The sequence below is a fragment of the Prionailurus bengalensis genome, chromosome E4, assembly GCF_016509475.1.
Source record: "Prionailurus bengalensis isolate Pbe53 chromosome E4, Fcat_Pben_1.1_paternal_pri, whole genome shotgun sequence".
Lineage (NCBI taxonomy): Eukaryota > Metazoa > Chordata > Mammalia > Carnivora > Felidae > Prionailurus > Prionailurus bengalensis.
The window spans coordinates 44,336,324-44,352,346 of NC_057360.1; the positions used below are offsets into that span (position 1 = coordinate 44,336,324).

The following is a 16,023-nucleotide window of genomic DNA, read 5'->3' on the forward strand; positions in this document are numbered from 1 at the left end:
AAGAGTGTCCACCTTCTATCTAACCAGATTTTCTCTTGTTATCCTATACACTGGGACTGACCAACTTTTTCTATGAAGGGCCCGATGGTAAATATTCTACGCCTTAAGGCCACAGGGTCTGTGCAACCAGTCAACTCTGCCATGGTAGCATAAAAGCAACTGACAGACAATACATAAACAAATGGGTGTGGCTGTATTCCAAAAAATACAGGTAGTGGGTCAGATCTGGCTCATGGGCTGTAGTTTGCAAACTCCTGATGTACATAATTTTCAGTTTTGATCTGTAGAACAAGAACAAAGAATAAGAATCTTTCTTTTGAAGACTTTAAGACAATTTCTCCCAGCCTTCTTTTTGCTTCTAAATCTTTCTGAAGTTCTTAATTTTAATTCATTGTTCTTCTTTCTCCCTTTTAAGTTCTCTCTTTTTTTAAAAATTTTTAATGTTTAATTTTGAGAGAGAGAGAGAGAGAGAGAGAGAGAGAGAGACATACAGAGTGAGAGCAGGGAAGGGGCAGAGAGAGAAGAGAGAGAGAGAGACAGAGAATCCGAAGCAGGCTCCAGTCAGAGCCTGATGAGGGGCTCGAACCCATGAGCCGTGAGATTATGACCTGAGCTGAAGTTGGATGCTTAACCGACTGAGCCACCCAGGTGCCCCTTAGGTTCTCTTCTATATTGTGTTGGCTCAAATCATTCCAAGGAACTTCCACATCAAAATCACCAAAACCGTGTTCATGTAGACGATTATCAGTTGAATTATGGAAAGAAAAATCAAAGACTAAGACAGTGACAACTTTACAGTTCAATGTGATGGACATTCAGGGGAGGGTGGGGGGAAACACTGGAGAGGGACTGCCAATCCCCACTACCTGGTCAGGAGACTGTCCCATGGAAGCTTCATGATTGTGTGCTGTTCGTTTTTCTCTAAGATGCAGTCACACAGGATGGGATCCAATTTCACGAGACTGAAGGGAAAGAAGAGATAATAAAGAAATGCCACTCCCGCCCCTACTGACCCCAGGGCCACCTCAGGATTCGTCTCTTGTATGTCCTTTGTTGTCATCCAGAACCATTAGAACCAATTCAGGGACCACAGTCCATGAAGCAGTGTACCCTGTGGATGGGACATATGGAAGGTTTTCCTAGAACAAGGGTAATGCAGGTGGTAGAGGGGAGGGGGTGATGGGATCCCTGGCTCAGTTCTGCTAACTCATCATGATTAGGCCAACAGTTTCCAACTCTCTGATCATGGGGATATCTTCTGGAAAAAAAAAAAAAGTAACGGAATGTTCTTCATTTAGTAGTTTATCTTTTGTATCCACTTACTAAGAAAACAGAGAACACCAAAAAGCCACAAGGACTTCGGTAAAATTTTTCTAAGTTTGCATTTTATTCCTCACAATAGCACATGCATTTGAAAACCAGCAGTGGATATATATGAGCTGATACGAACTCAGGCTATATATAGTCAGTGCTGACAGCACATGTGGATCTGAGCACCAGACAACAACTCGAGGTGTGTCCACAGCCTCTGGCTCAGAAACCACTGGTCCAAACGGCTGTGCTTTCCCCCGTTCCCCTCCAGTGCAGACATCCTCCACAGGGGTGTGCAAGAGTGCGTCGTCACGGACTAATCTCCAGCAGAGCTCCACACCCACTCACTTTTTGTTGTCCGCATCAACGAGGTCATTTCTCTTGACATAGTTGATGATGATCGTCCGGACCTCACCGCCCTCGAGAATGCTCCCCTTCCTAGGTCAGAAATGACCGGGGGGGGGGGGGGTGGTTAGTTCCTGCTGTGCCAGGAGATAAACTGTGGACACCAAGACTCGCTCTCTGCTAGGCAGGCTGCTTTCCTGGGCTCTCTGACCTCTATTTTCTTCCCTTTCCTGACTGACGTGAGCAGGACCGTGTGCAGAGTAGTTACGGTAGAAAAGGGAGAGGACTACTCTCATTTGTTCAGAGACGCTTCCCAGGGGAAGGAGGCTGGAAGCTGGACGTGAGAGAAAGGGAGGACGGGGCAGAGCACATTCTGCCAGTCCCAGAAGAAAGCTACTCAGCTGGAGAGGATCTATGGCCAGAGCACCAAGCAGGCAGAGGAGGGCTGCTCTCCAAAAACTCACTTGTGGCCAGACTCCTGGAAGAGCAGAGTCATGCTGGCTGGGACACAGTAGAGGGATTTTATATCTGGAGGGTGATAGGGCTGTTCCCTGCTACCCTCCTGGATAGTCTGGGAGGCCAGGGAGGGCTCGGCTATGACGAAAGATGTGATCCTAAAACCCGGCAGAAGGAAAGAAAAAACACATTTTATACTATACCCAGGTGCCCCGGGCCAGCTGAGCTACGGTGACCAGGCCCCCCTGCACTCACCTCGGGTGCTTCCAGTCCACAGCCACAATGCTCTCCACCCCTTTGCTCAGCTCCTTCACCTGTATAATCTGCTCCTGCTGCATGTGCTGCAGGAACTTAGAGAGCTAAGGGAGAGAGGGCCAGTGCTAGGGACTCCACCGATGGCACGCACGTCCTGAGCGCCTGACATACCCCACGCTGAGCCTGGCCTGTCCCTGGGTGGGGCACATGACAGTCCCTGCCCTCATCAAACCAGGAACTGGGAGGCCCCCCACTCTGAGGCTCAGGGAGTGGGAAGCGGCTACAGACTAACTGGTGAAACCTTTTGGAACTCTGGCCAGATATAAAGGGGTGGAAGGGAGAGAGGGGCGTGGGTGCCCGCCCAACTGCCTCAGTCCAGGGAGAGTTTTCTTTCCCCTCCTTACACCAGGAATCAAAAAGCTTAATTCTAGCCTGAGCCCTACAGACAGGGCTTCCCCAGCGTCCATCCAGCTCATGGCACATGGGCCCCTACATGACTCTCTGTGTGGGTATGTGGAGAAGGTACCTGCTTACCTTTTTGTAGCTGGACTTCTTGATGTCCAGCTGTCGTCCTTCAGGGCTGGTGGCAGATGGAAAAGGCAAGTTAAGCTAACAGAAGAACTGTGGTGGGAGCTGCCCGGTCCTGAGAGGGGGACATTGTTCCTCAGCCATCCCCCTCCACATTCAGGTAGAAGCCGCTGTTCCAGACTCTGACCAGTGGTGGCATCAGAGAGGGATACCGACTTTAGGACACTCTAGATCACTGCTGTCCATCAGACCTTTCTGTAAATATGGAGCGTTCTCTGTCTGTCTATCCAATATGGTAGCCACTAGCCACATGTGGCTATTAAGCCCTTAAAATGCAACTCATGGGACTGAGGAACTACATTCTAAATGTTATTTAATTTTAACTAGTTTCAATTTAAATAGCCGCATATGGCTGGTGGCTACCATACTGGATATGGCTTTAGAGTTCTCTCAAACTAGACCACCTTCTGTGGTCTCCAAAGATTCACCTCAAGGAGAACCTTTCCAACACCAAGCTCACTGAGGCAGCTGGGCCCAGGACAGGATTTGGCAAACTATGTGCTGTAGGCCATATCTGGCCACATCCCTTCACTACTGTCACTGAAAGGGTAGAGCCGAGTAGCTGCAATAGTGACTCTCTGGTCTGCAAAGTCTAAAATATTTACTCTCTGGCACTTTATAGAAAGAGTTTGCTGACCCCTACCCTATAGCTGTTAATTTTGGGGTGGGATGGTCCTGAGAAAGTCATCATCAGTCCCTGTTCTCAGAACTTACATTTTTCTCAAAATGTGACAAGCAACAGCAGTGGGATACACAGAGAGCCCTTCTAGAACCCCTCCCAGGTTAAGAACCTATATCCTAGAGAAGACTCTAGGACCTCTTTCCCAGTTACTTACAACCCAGCAAGAACAGGACAAATTACCACACACTCTGACCCCACACTCGTATAGGATGCCTTAAAGAAGCCCACATGTAAACAGGAAGAGAATCACATTAAAACCACACTTTAAAAAACACGGTAAAATTCTCAAAAAAGAAAAGTTAGTCTGAGTGTAAAAATCAGTGAGCAAACCATCTGACCTGATATTTACTGGGTGCTTATTAAATGTCAGGCTATTTAACTTTGACAACAATCCTACAAGCGCTGGAAATGAGGGTTCAGAGAAGCTCCATAACAAGTTCAAATACACCTTGTTCCCAAACCCTGGGAGCTGGCATTTAAGCCAAGATGTCTGTTTTCAAAGTCCAGGTTCTCTCTACATGTGATCCTGTCTCCTGGCCCCTGTGTTCAGGGTGTGGGGGGGCTCACATGGATTCTTCCTCCTGACACAATGTAACCAGGACCACCTACTTTGAAAGTAACCTGTGAAGGGGCTGTACAATCCAGATGAAGCCTCCTGACTGAGAGGCTCCGGGGGGGGGGGGACCTCTTCCTGAATAGGACAGGCTGCCCGATTCATGAGACAGCCCGGAATCACCACAGCTGAGGCAATGCTCGGAGAATATGGGGAATTTTAACCCGAATCAACATCCTTTTGCTGGCTAAAACTGAAGTGTTCAACACTCAGGACCAAATTCATTTGCCAGATCAACCCTCCACGCCACTCTCTCCACAGCATGTCCCTCAACCAATTCTCCCACAGCCCTGTCCTGACATACCACCAAGGGACAAGAGAGAGAGCCCTCGCCCCGGCCGCCAGCCCCCACCACGCCTTCCATACCAGCAGGACAACATGTGGCTGCCAAGGAACGTGCTGGTGAGTAAAGGGAGGTCAGCTTTTCTGACTTGGCATTTTAAAGCATGCAAGAAGCATCGCTGTACCAGTTCATCCATTTGTTCTGCAAGGAAAAGACAAGAACCACATTTTTCTGACGGATACAGAATGCCTAGTATAGTACAATCCCCGCCCAGCCCCACCCCTGCCTCACCCCCTTAGCCCTGGAAGGAACCCATCCTGGGCACCAAAGCTTCTGAGCACTGAGCCTTTCAAGAGGGCAGACCCCAGAGAAGAGGTCTAGCCACAAGGTCCCACCCAGCCAGGAGCAAGTGCTTCTCTGACAGAGAAGTCAGAGCCTAAAAAAACCGTGGAGGCCTCTGGGGCTGGAAACAGTCCAAGTGCCAGGACAGACCGGCACCAGGGAAACACGACTGGTGTGAAAGAGACTCCAGGTCAGATGTCAAAGGGCTGCTGAACTACCCTCACCAAAACAAGGACTTTCCTGTTCTCCTAGAGCTGCTCTAGTCAGAAAGAAGCATAGCAAAGCACATTTCCTAAACTGACAGGAAGTGGGTCCTTCTACTCCCAGAGCTATACCTTGAAGGGTCTTGCTGCCTGTGGGGTCTGGGTTCAGGCCCCTGAAACTGGGGTCTTCCGAGGCTTCTGATAGGGACTTCTCCCCACACATCCGCTGGACCTCCCCATTCTCCTCCTCTCCCTTCAGGGTCAGGCGCCTCAGGTCTCCCTGCAGGGCGGGGTCTGCCTGGACAGACTCCTTCTCTTCACTGAGATCTGGGGGATCCAGGGCCAGTGGAGCAAGGGAAGGTGGAGAAGACTTGTCTCCAGATCGCCTGGAAAAATCGCATGTCAGAAACGGCAAGCAGCAGCCAACGATATTCTCCAGTCCTGCTCAGGGTCAGCTGGGAGTCCAGAGAGAGTAGGAGCCATGGCAGTGGTGTCCAGGAGACAGCAGAGAGTCTGAGCTCCCATCTAAACTCTATTTCCAGGGCACCTGGGGGGCTCCACTGGTTGAGCATCCGGCTTTTGATTTCCACTCGGATCGTGATTCCAGGGTCGTAGAATTGAGCCCCATGTCAGGCTCCATATTCAGCATGGAGCCTGCTTAAGATTCTCTCTCTCTCTCTCTCTCTCTCTCTCTCTCTCTGTCTTTCCCTCTGCCCCTTTCCCCAACTTGCGTGCGCTCACACTCTCTAAAATAAAATAAAATAAAATAAAATAAAATAAAATAAAATAAAATAAAATAAATAAAATAAACTGTATTTCTAATTCTGGGCCCAGAAAAACCCCTGCCTCAGTTTCCTCATCTCTCAAATGGGGAGGGTAATTCTTGCTTCCTCCCTGGCCCAAAGGAATAATAATGTCACTAATATACATCTGGGGACAAGGACAGATCAAAGAAAAAGTAGTTAAAAGAGAAGCCCCCAACAGTATCCCCTTCACATGAGTTAAAAATAAGACATTTTGAATTAAATAAACAGGAAGATGCACAGGTACCTGCAGTACCAGTGTGGGGAAATACAAACCCGGGGCTCAGAGTACTTGTCAAGGAACAAACACCTGGCCTGCTCCACAACTGCAGAATCAGTTGCTTCCCTGTGATGTCAGGGTGCAATCTAACCTGCAGCGTGGAGATTACATGGCTTTATGCCACCGAGTCTCGGGAAGACAGGGAAAAAAGCAACGCCTCGTACAGAGCACGTGGAGCAAGATCACGGAAAGCAAACTCAGTTCTAACTAAGGGTTGCAGCACGTCTCGTAGTAGTGTTAATAGTGAGGCCGGACTCTACATTTAGGCTGTTCTGCTAAGTACACAAATTTTTTAAAACGTGGGCAAGGGGAACGGAGCCGCTGCTGGTAAAACGATTAGCAGTGTGACCCCGACGGCCCTGCTCACACTGACAGAACAGCCGGTGCCTGGAGAACATCCGGAAGCAGCCCTCACATATCTGCTGGCACACAGGCCAACGGGGTGTACCTGCAGCACAGCAGGCTTCGGCCAATACTTATCAAATGAGGGACTCCGACACTGGGCTGAAGATGTAAGGATGTGTCTATGCCAACAGGCCACATCACCCAGCCTAAAGACCAGGCAGAGTGCTTTCGAAAAAAGTACTATTACTGTTTTGGTAAAAATGACAAGAAAATAACCAGAAAATAAACTGGTACATGGCTTGAGAAAGCAAGTGTTATGGTGAGAAAACGTAAGTTCCACAATAGGGAGATTGGAAATGGGAAATCTGAACAACAAAAATAATCAGGTCATGACTGTGGTGCCTGAAGGTCCACTCTGCTTTGATCTGGAATCATAAGCAAGAACACCGGGGCACTCACTGTAGGGCAAGACGATGCCTAAATGTGTGTGGCAGATAAAACCACACTGATTAAAGCCATATAAAACAAGAATATCCCTGTACTGAAAGGCAGAGCAGAGAGTCTGTAAGGCCTTCTTCTAGGCCCAGGATTCTACAATCCACCTGGAAAATAATCAAAGTTCTCTGCAATTTTTCTCTGAACAAGAACAAAAAAAATTAAACCAATCTATCCATCCATCCATCCATCCATCCATCCATCCATCCATTTTTCCTTTCCACACTAGCAAAGAAATTAATATCTGGACCAGCAACTTGCAGAAGGACATGGCAGGGACGCAGGCTCTCATTTGTGAATGCAGGCCCTGTGCTCTATCCCCCCAGCCAGCCATCTCTCTGACAGAAGGAACACGGAACCCACCATAAGTGGTCCTGGTAGGTGTGGAGCACAGAGAAGCCCCTTCCCTTCAAGCCTGAAGTGAGCATCTCGGCTGTGGACATGGCAGCAACTCCGACGGCAACAGGGGCTCTGAGAGGGAGGAAGCCAGACACACACGTCAGGGAAAGTCTCACAGGAGGGCACATGTCAGGACTATCTCTCCACACATATGCTAAGAGCACCGCGTTTGCAAACTGGAAGCAACCACCCGCATCACAGGAGTAAACTCAGTCAGGTCTCAGTGTTCTTCAGATTAACTCTAAATAGGACTTTCAAAAATCCCTTGACCAACATGCCCCTTCTGTCTAAGTAACTACTCTGCTGATGTCATCACTGTTTGTTTTATCCCTATTATGAATCAAACCCAGGCATGACTTGCAAGGATATTTAAAGTTACCTTTGTTATGATCTCACGGTTGTGAGATCAAGGCCCATGTTGGCTATGTGCTGGGTGTGGAGCCTCCTAAAGACTCTCTCCCTTTCAAAAAAAAAAATTCCCTCCATTTAATTCCAAAAATATAAATGACCTCCCTTACCTTAAAGGCATAGCCATCCTATGCAGAGATTCAAAAGGAAGGCCATTCGTATGCCATAAATTAGGCCAAGGGAGGCCACAGGGAAGAGAGAAGAGAGAAACAGTGGAACTTACTGGGGAGGTTCCTTCTAAGCTGGCTCTTTATTACAGGGCTCGCTCCTTGTAACCATCTACTAAGAACTGAGTGAGTCCAGTGATTATCAAAAACAATCTCTTTCACAGTAACTACATAAACTTCCAAAGCCCAAATGGGACACGTGTGCCAGCCCAGTCCTCAAGCATTGCCCACACACTGCCTGTAAGGTCTGCTGCCTGACAGGATCACAGAGAACAGACAAGCCTGGCCAAGGTCACCTGGGCACAAGGGAGGAGATTCAAGGGCAGAGTTCCCAACACCTGAACTTAAGAAAAACGTTTGCTAAGCTGGTGGCTCCACTTACTGTGCCCACAGGTCAATCAATTACTACCATAGAAACTTTGAAGCTGGCTTCTCTCTCAGTTCCAAAAAGAGGGATCTTTTTCTTCTACCTCTGGAAGGGCCGTTGGCTCAAAAACTTCAATCTCGAACATGCTTCATATTTTTAATAAACCCCCCTTCATACCCTCATTCTCTGCCACAAACCGTCTAAAGCTACATCCCCACAGACGTTTTAAAGGCCAAATTGAGCAGGCCAAATACACGTTTCTGTAGTTTTCTCCCATCTTGGATAGAATCCCAGGGAAAACCAGTGACACCACCGTCCTTTTCAACTGCAAGTTGTGCAACAGGTAAACAAGGAAGGAAGCCTTTCCAGGTCTTGGTTCCAAAAGGTTCAAGGAAAATAGGAGAACATGAGTAGCAACAGTAAGATCTTTCAACGCTGACCCCTCCCATGCCTACAATCTCTTTCTCTCTCAAAGAAGCAATGAGAAAAAAATTATGTTTCACTCAAGATGCCACAAGGAAGAACAACGGATTGTATCCAGTGTTGGTGGGAGTGTGGGAAGACACGCTCTCCCTAGAGGCGTCAGTAAGATATTGTTTGTGATGAAGACACACTGGAGGTGACCACAAGGTCCACTCGGAGAGGACCTCTTCCATCATCACATAGCAGGTAAGAAGGCTCAGCGTCCCTGAGCTTGCTGACCTGGAAAATGTCCCCATGATCTTAAGTGAAAAAACAATACAGATAAAGTGTAATTCCATTTGGTTGTATTTTTAACCTACACACCAAAATCATACGTTTTTATATGCACATATATACACACATTCAAGAAGGCTGACAAGGATGTATGCATCAAATGATACAGTTACTTCTAGGAGAAAAGAATTTTTCCGAACTATTCATATGAATATTCCCTAATTTATTTTTAAAAAGATGCCGTGGGGGGACGGCTGAACGACTCTGTAAAAATACACTACAAATCACTGAATTGTACATTTGGAATTGGTGAATTTTATAGTATGTAAACTAGATCTCAATAAAGCTATTGGGGCATCTGCGTGGCTCAGTCAGTTAAGCTTCCCACTCTGGGTTTTGGCTCAGGTCATGATCCCAGGGTGATGGGATTGAGCCCTATATGGGGCTCTGTGCCGACAGCATAGAGCCTGCTTGGGATTCACTCTCTCTCTATCCCTCCCCCATTGCGTTCTCTGAAAAATAAATGATTTAAAAAAAAAGAATTAAGAGAGAGGATGATGACGTAGATGATGGGGAAAAAGGTGTTAAGACAATGAAAAAAAGACCAAGAAAATGTCACAGACAAGATGTGGTAGGGTCCCCTCCCTAAGGAGAGAAAAAAAGAGAGGGGAAAAAAACCACTTCAGGTAATCTGGCTATGCACCTATGTGACAACATCATGACCTTGTAAACTGAGACTACTTAATCAGACTACATGTTTGTGTGTGTCACCATAAATGGAAGACAAAGAAATAGAAAATATATAAAAAAACTATGCCATGATCTTCAGGGCTCAATTCTTCAGGTATGAACCTAACTGAACGGTATTGGTAGGAATAAAGTTACTTCCTGTAAAGAAAAGCCTCGGTGTCATGACTCCGTGTGAGAATTCTGCTATATTACTTGGGGGCTCGTCCGGGATCTGATGGTGCGTTTCCACCTCCTTCGCCACTGGGGATACAAACCTCAGGGCACCAGCAAAGGCGGCCTCCCCTGGCGCCAGTGGACTGCTTGATCCGCAAGAGACCAGCCCTCCCAGCATGCCGAGGCGAGGACCCCGTGTGTGCCAACGAAACCGATGAGGCCCAGGAACCAGCTCAGGGAGCACTCCTTGTCAGACTGGTAATAACCCAGGTTCGTTTAGGCAGACTTGCCCCTAAGAGGCAGAAGGGGAACCTGATCACCTCCCAGAGTTGCCATAGTAGTTCTACAAGGGACGAGGAATGGAGCTGCAACTCTAAGGTGTTGGGCACTGGGCAGCGGGTTGGAGTTGCTGTGTGAGTGTGTGTGGGGACTTGTCTCTTGTTCATTTCCTGGGTCAATGACTATGATAATTAGAGCCAACTGTCTCTGGTTATTCTATCTCAGAACGGGGACTTTAAGGAATATTCCCAAGAAGCTGCCGAAACTACTTTTATTTTGGGGAAATTCCCTATCTTCTCTGGACTGATAACAGACTGCCTAATTCCACTAGTGGAAAACAAAACAAAACTAAAGAAACCTGGAGTCTGCTCCTCTGTCTGAGCTGATAAGATTTAAAACTGGGAATTCTCTTTCTGTGCCTTCTGCTCATACCTCTCCTCTTCTGCCTTCCCTTCCCCCTCCTTTTCCACACCACCTGGGGGGCAGCCTGCATAACTGGCTCCTCAATGCCTCAGGCACCATCAGCCCTTTCTCCCATCCTAGAGGTCTTGGAGCAAAGACCACACACTTCATATTTCCCCACTGGTGCCCTAGGTAAAAACAGACAATGGGGAACAGATTGATTCACTTTTAAATGGACACAGATGGGGGCGCCTGGGTGGCGCAGTCGGTTAAGCATCCGACTTCAGCCAGGTCACGATCTCGCGGTCCGTGAGTTCGAGCCCCGCGTCAGGCTGATGGCTGGGAGCCTGGAGCCTGTTTCTGATTCTGTGTCTCCTTCTCTCTCTGCCCCTTCCCCGTTCATGCTCTGTCTCTCCCTGTCCCAAAAAAAAAAATAAACGTTGAAAAAAAAATTTAATAAATGGACACAGATGGAACATATTTGGTATTTAAATGGATTTAAGTTTGTTGGTTTAAAACAGACAACTTTTTAGAATTATCAGCAGTAAATATATAAAACTTTTTTCTACCTAAGGTTTTTTAAAGGTCAAATAAGCTGTTATCTCTGTTGCAATTTGTCAGCAAAAAGGTGACTTAAAATGATGGTTAATTTTGTCCGTCTCAAAGTTTTCATGGGTAATTGTTAAGATAGCTTTCAAAGTCATTGGTAACCTAAAACATTAAAGTTTTGCTTGCATGATAAATTGAGATTGAATTCATTAGACAGCTAACGAGATAAGAGGCTAAAGCACTAATTACTAGATGTAGGTTTGTGCTTCTGACTTGTTACAGAGAAACTAAAGATATTTGGATCTGTGGGAAAACATGCTTTATGATTAATGGATTCTTAAGTTTGCCATCTAAAAAAATTCTGATGTAACATAAAGCACACAATTAGTTACCACTTAGTTTTCACTGGAGACTAAGGTTTCAAAGAGTTAAAATTCTGCTAAATGTAATTAAAACTGATAAAAACAAGAAAAGCAACTCTGTATGTAGAAAAGGAGATATGAAAGAAAGAAATAAGAAATGGAAAGATATTTTTGTTAAAGGTAAAAAAAAAAAAAAGTAATTTTGTCCTAAATGAGACTGGTTATTTGGAGAGAAATGGCTTGGGATAAAATCTAAATGCAAAGAAAGGTTGTAGAAGGTTCATGAAGAAAATCTTCACACAGAAATTTTATGTGTGGTCAGGATGCACTAAGGTTACAATAAATGGATTTTAAAAGTATACTGGGTTAAGATTAAAACTCCCCCTCCTTTGTTCCAAAGGCTGGGAACATGATGGCAATACCCTTCATGCCAGCCTCCAAATCCTCTACATTTCTGTTGTTCCTGGTCAGCAGAGGACTGGATGCCCATGCCATATGAGGGAGGGATGATATATGAAGGGCTTTTACTAAGATATGTGGGAGCCATTTTACTAACCTTAGTCCATTGTATGCTGAAAACGGATATCCACATGGCTGAAACATATTTATGTGGGCATTGTTGAAAACAGCAGGGGAATGGACCTTGACTTTGGCTCTTTAACCCCTTCCCTCAATGGCCAATAATCAATATGTAAGTTACTGTTGGGCCAAAATAAAATGAGTGCATATTATGACAACCAGGAAAGTCTTCCTTGGTCACAGTCCATACCCCAAAGGTCCTGCAGGTGGGAAACAGAGGGGTAAAAACAAAACAAAACAAAACAAAACAAAACCAAAACAAAACAAAACAGGAAAGACCAGGTCAGCTCTTGGGAGGTAGGGTCAACCCGGGTAAGAATGACTACTCTCAGCACCTTGCGAGACTGAGAGGGCTTTTGGCTGCCAGTTGCATAGCCGGCCAGAACCCAGGGCCAGGAGATGAGGTTTCTCCTGGCCAGCTATAGGAAATTGAGATAAGGGACAACTTTCTTCCTCTTTCCTATAAATGGGTAATTCCCCAACCAAAGCCATTACTCCTTTGGAATGCATTATGATTCATTTTCTTTTGCACAAAGGCTTGGCCCCAAAACAAACTGGAAGAGGGAACCTGGCCACCAGAGGGAAATATCAATGACATTACTATCCTACAATTGGACTTGTTTTGCAAATGTGAAGGGAAATGGGGAGAATTCCCCTATGTTTATTGTTTTTGGGCCAAAAGAGACCTAGAGAAGGAGGAAGGGAAGTCTCCCACCTCAACCTCCTCCTCCTCCTCCTCCTCCTCCTCCTCCTCAGGTCCTCAATCTGTAAAAAACAAAAAATACAATTCTGCTCCCTGCTACCCACCTTATCCAGGCCCTCCCTGTAACAGGCATGTATCCCTTATAACAAGCTAGAATGCCAGAAGAAAAAACCTTTATGTTACAAGGTTTAAGACACATAAAAGGAGATCTAGGTAAATTTTCTGATCGTTAAGTACATAAAGGCCATTCAGAATATTACGTATGTTTCGGTGTTGATCTGGAAAGATATAACGCTTTTGTTAAACCAGACTCTTAATGAGACATGTTTTGAAAAAAAAATTAAGGAAATCTAAGATTTGGCCCTTAAATTATGCTAAATTAGTCACTATCTTACAAACACAAAATGAGAGCCTGATGGCCATCCTAAAGAGGTTGAGGGAGGCTCTCATTAAATATATGGCTAACTCCCCTGACACCCCTAAGGCTGAGATGATTTTAAAGGACAAATTTGTTACTCAAACAGCCCTAGATATTCAGAGAAGATGCAAAAATCGGCTGTTGGCCTTTGAAGGGACCCTGGAGGAGCTCTGATGAGCTGCCAATTCGGTATATTACAATCAAGATCAAAGGTGAATAAGAATAAAAAAAACAAAACAACAAACAGAAAAGGAAGCTTAAAAAAATAATCTGAGACCTTAGTTGTGGCTTTATGTACTATGTCAGACTGGACTTCCCAAGGTCTTGGCACCAAGTGCCATTTATATGCCCGTTCAGAGCACTAAAAGGAGAACGTCCTCAGAGGGGACAACCAAAATGAAAACCCTATAAGCCATGCCCCTTATGTGGAGACAATCAGTGGAGATCCGAATGTCCTCAGGGACCTCTATCTGTGAGGGCTCAGATAACTAATGTCCCTGGAAGGACTAAGTGGGGCCTGGGGCTCTTCAAGGTGGCTCCCCTAAACCAACTGTCTATCAGAAACTCAGAGCCTTGGGTAACTCCAGGACAGAGACACAATTATGTGAGTTTTTAGAAGTTACTGGATATTGCAGGCTGCAGATACCAGGTTCAGGAAAACAGTTTGCCTGCTATATAAGTATTAAAGGAAACTCAATCCCATCTACTCTCCCGAAAAAATAATAAACTGGGGTCTGACTCCTAGACACTGTCTCCAGCCCTTGGAATGGTTATAAACAGAGCAGAGTCATTACTATTACCAAACTCACAGAGCTAAAAGATCATTAAAACACAGGATCAGACCTTTCTTTTAGGAAGGGACAAAATTTAATCAAATGGCCTAAAGGGTGTTTACTGGAAAACAATTTGTCAAGGACAGTTCTGCAAGTGGTAGCAGCCTGTGAGGTATGTCTTAAAAACAATCCTTTCAATCATAAACTTGCTCTCCCAGACAATCAAGAAACTGGAGGCTATCCAGAAAGGACTGACAATTAGGTTTCAATACTTTTACTAATTGGTAAAGGTCTTCCCCTCCAAGACAGGAAAGGCACAAAAAGTAATACAAATTCTGCTTTATAAAATAATATCCAGGTTTGGCTTACCTAAAAATTTACAAATTAATCATGGTAAATGGCTGCCTTGACTCTTTCTCTAGTAGAACTCCTGCTCTTGGAAGTTTTACACCTCAAAATAAAGCAAACTGCTTATACTCAGCAAAATTCTAAATAACACCTCACAAGCATTAGAAGCTTTAAAAAATTTTGAAATGAAGTTAGGGCCGAACTCTTAAAAATAGAGCTGCCATTAATGACTAACTGCTCCTGCTCCTCCATCACCTGGGTTATGAGAGAGTCCCTGACATACGTTGTTTACAAAGGCAGGGTCTCTCCTAGACTGTTTGACAGGTTTGGAAACCGTAGACATTATCTTAAGATGCTATCTTGTTGGTCAGTATAATCTTTACTTTGTGTTTTTCTCTTTATGTCCACTAATGTTTATGCTACCTCATGCCTGACAGCCTTCCTGTAAAACCATACTGTGGGCCACTCGACCGACTCTTGGGTAGACTAACAGCTGTACCCCCACACCATCCCTTATCAGCTTAAAGAAGCCGGAACGGTCATCGTCCCTGTTTCCTAACAGCAGTTACAGGCCCTACTTCAGGGAAGAAATAAATAGGGAAAGGGTTGACATTAGGTAGGGAGAGATAAAGGACCTTCAGGGAGGCAGACTGCAGCTGCAGGTGGGAGGCAAAAGAAGCAGATGGGGTTCTCCCTTTATGAAATCCTTTATGGGTGCCCTCCCCCCATTATCAAGGGCATAAGAGGATATCTAAATGAGATAGACAATCTAACACTAAGACAACAGATGTGGGCCCTCGGCTCTACCCTAACCACCTTACACCACTGGGTCAGAGATATTACCTGTGAATCTGATCACAGATGCTCACCCCTTTAAACCAGGAGATGCAGTATGGATAAAGGAGTGAAATGTCCAACCCCTAAAGCCCCTCTAGAGGGGCCCATTCACTGTTATTTTGTCCACCCCTATTACAGTAAAGGTGGCCAAAGTGGGTCCCTGGATTCACTACAGCAGAGAAAAGCTGGCATCTTGAAACTGGGAATGCATTCCTGGGCCTTCAACGCCATACAAAGACCATACAGAAGCAGCAATCTGCAACTCCAGAGGCTTGGGGAGACTGTAGCCCTGCTTTAGTCACTCTGGAAGCTGACTAATCTACACACGGCAGAAGCTTAAGGAATCGATGGTTTGGTGAAACAAAAGACTGTCCTTATTTTCCAGATCTATTTCCTTACTGTGATGCACTGTCATGTCCTGTTTCTCACTATTATTGTGATTCTTTCTCTACTCTTTGCCATAGGATTGGCCGAGGCCACCCCGGCCAGCTGGAAATGTGGGGAGAGGTTTCTGTTAACACTCACCTTCCTTTTGTGGATAGGATACTTTGATGGTACCAACGCTGGGAAACAATGGCCATGAGAGACTAGAAAATCAGATCCCCACAAACCTTACAGTAAAACAAAATACCCCAGTCCTACTACTGGGGTTTGGCTTCCCAAAAGCTCAATTATTGGGAAAGACTGTCTTGTCTAGTGGGGAAAAAATTCATCACCATCTCTGTTAAAAACTTAACATGCCTAGGCCAAAGATTTTATAACTCAACTGCCCAAAAAACCCAATGTTGGGGAACCCCAGATCACCTTAAGCCAGATCCCCACCGCTTATCTA

General features: G+C 45.6%; 1 protein-coding gene across 10 annotated transcripts in view; it reads right to left on the minus strand.

Annotated features, from left to right (window-relative positions):
* Positions 1-16,023, minus strand: part of EIF2D (eukaryotic translation initiation factor 2D) — a 29,101-nt gene that overhangs the window by 6,733 nt on the left and 6,345 nt on the right. For 4 of the 10 annotated variants that reach the window (XM_043568364.1, XM_043568370.1, XM_043568365.1 and 1 more), the window contains 9 exons: positions 7,365-7,472; positions 5,211-5,464; positions 4,617-4,734; positions 2,902-2,947; positions 2,368-2,471; positions 2,121-2,270; positions 1,660-1,749; positions 867-962; positions 174-281 (listed from right to left, as the gene is read on the minus strand). In XM_043568364.1, coding sequence (XP_043424299.1) covers positions 174-281; positions 867-962; positions 1,660-1,749; positions 2,121-2,270; positions 2,368-2,471; positions 2,902-2,947; positions 4,617-4,734; positions 5,211-5,464; positions 7,365-7,472 — 1,074 coding nt within the window. Of the gene's footprint in view, positions 1-173; positions 282-866; positions 963-1,659; positions 1,750-2,120; positions 2,271-2,367; positions 2,472-2,901; positions 2,948-4,616; positions 4,735-5,210; positions 5,465-7,364; positions 7,473-12,089; positions 12,196-16,023 lie in introns of those variants that run through there. The other 6 variants (XM_043568366.1, XM_043568372.1, XM_043568371.1 and 3 more) reach the window with 5 other exon arrangements.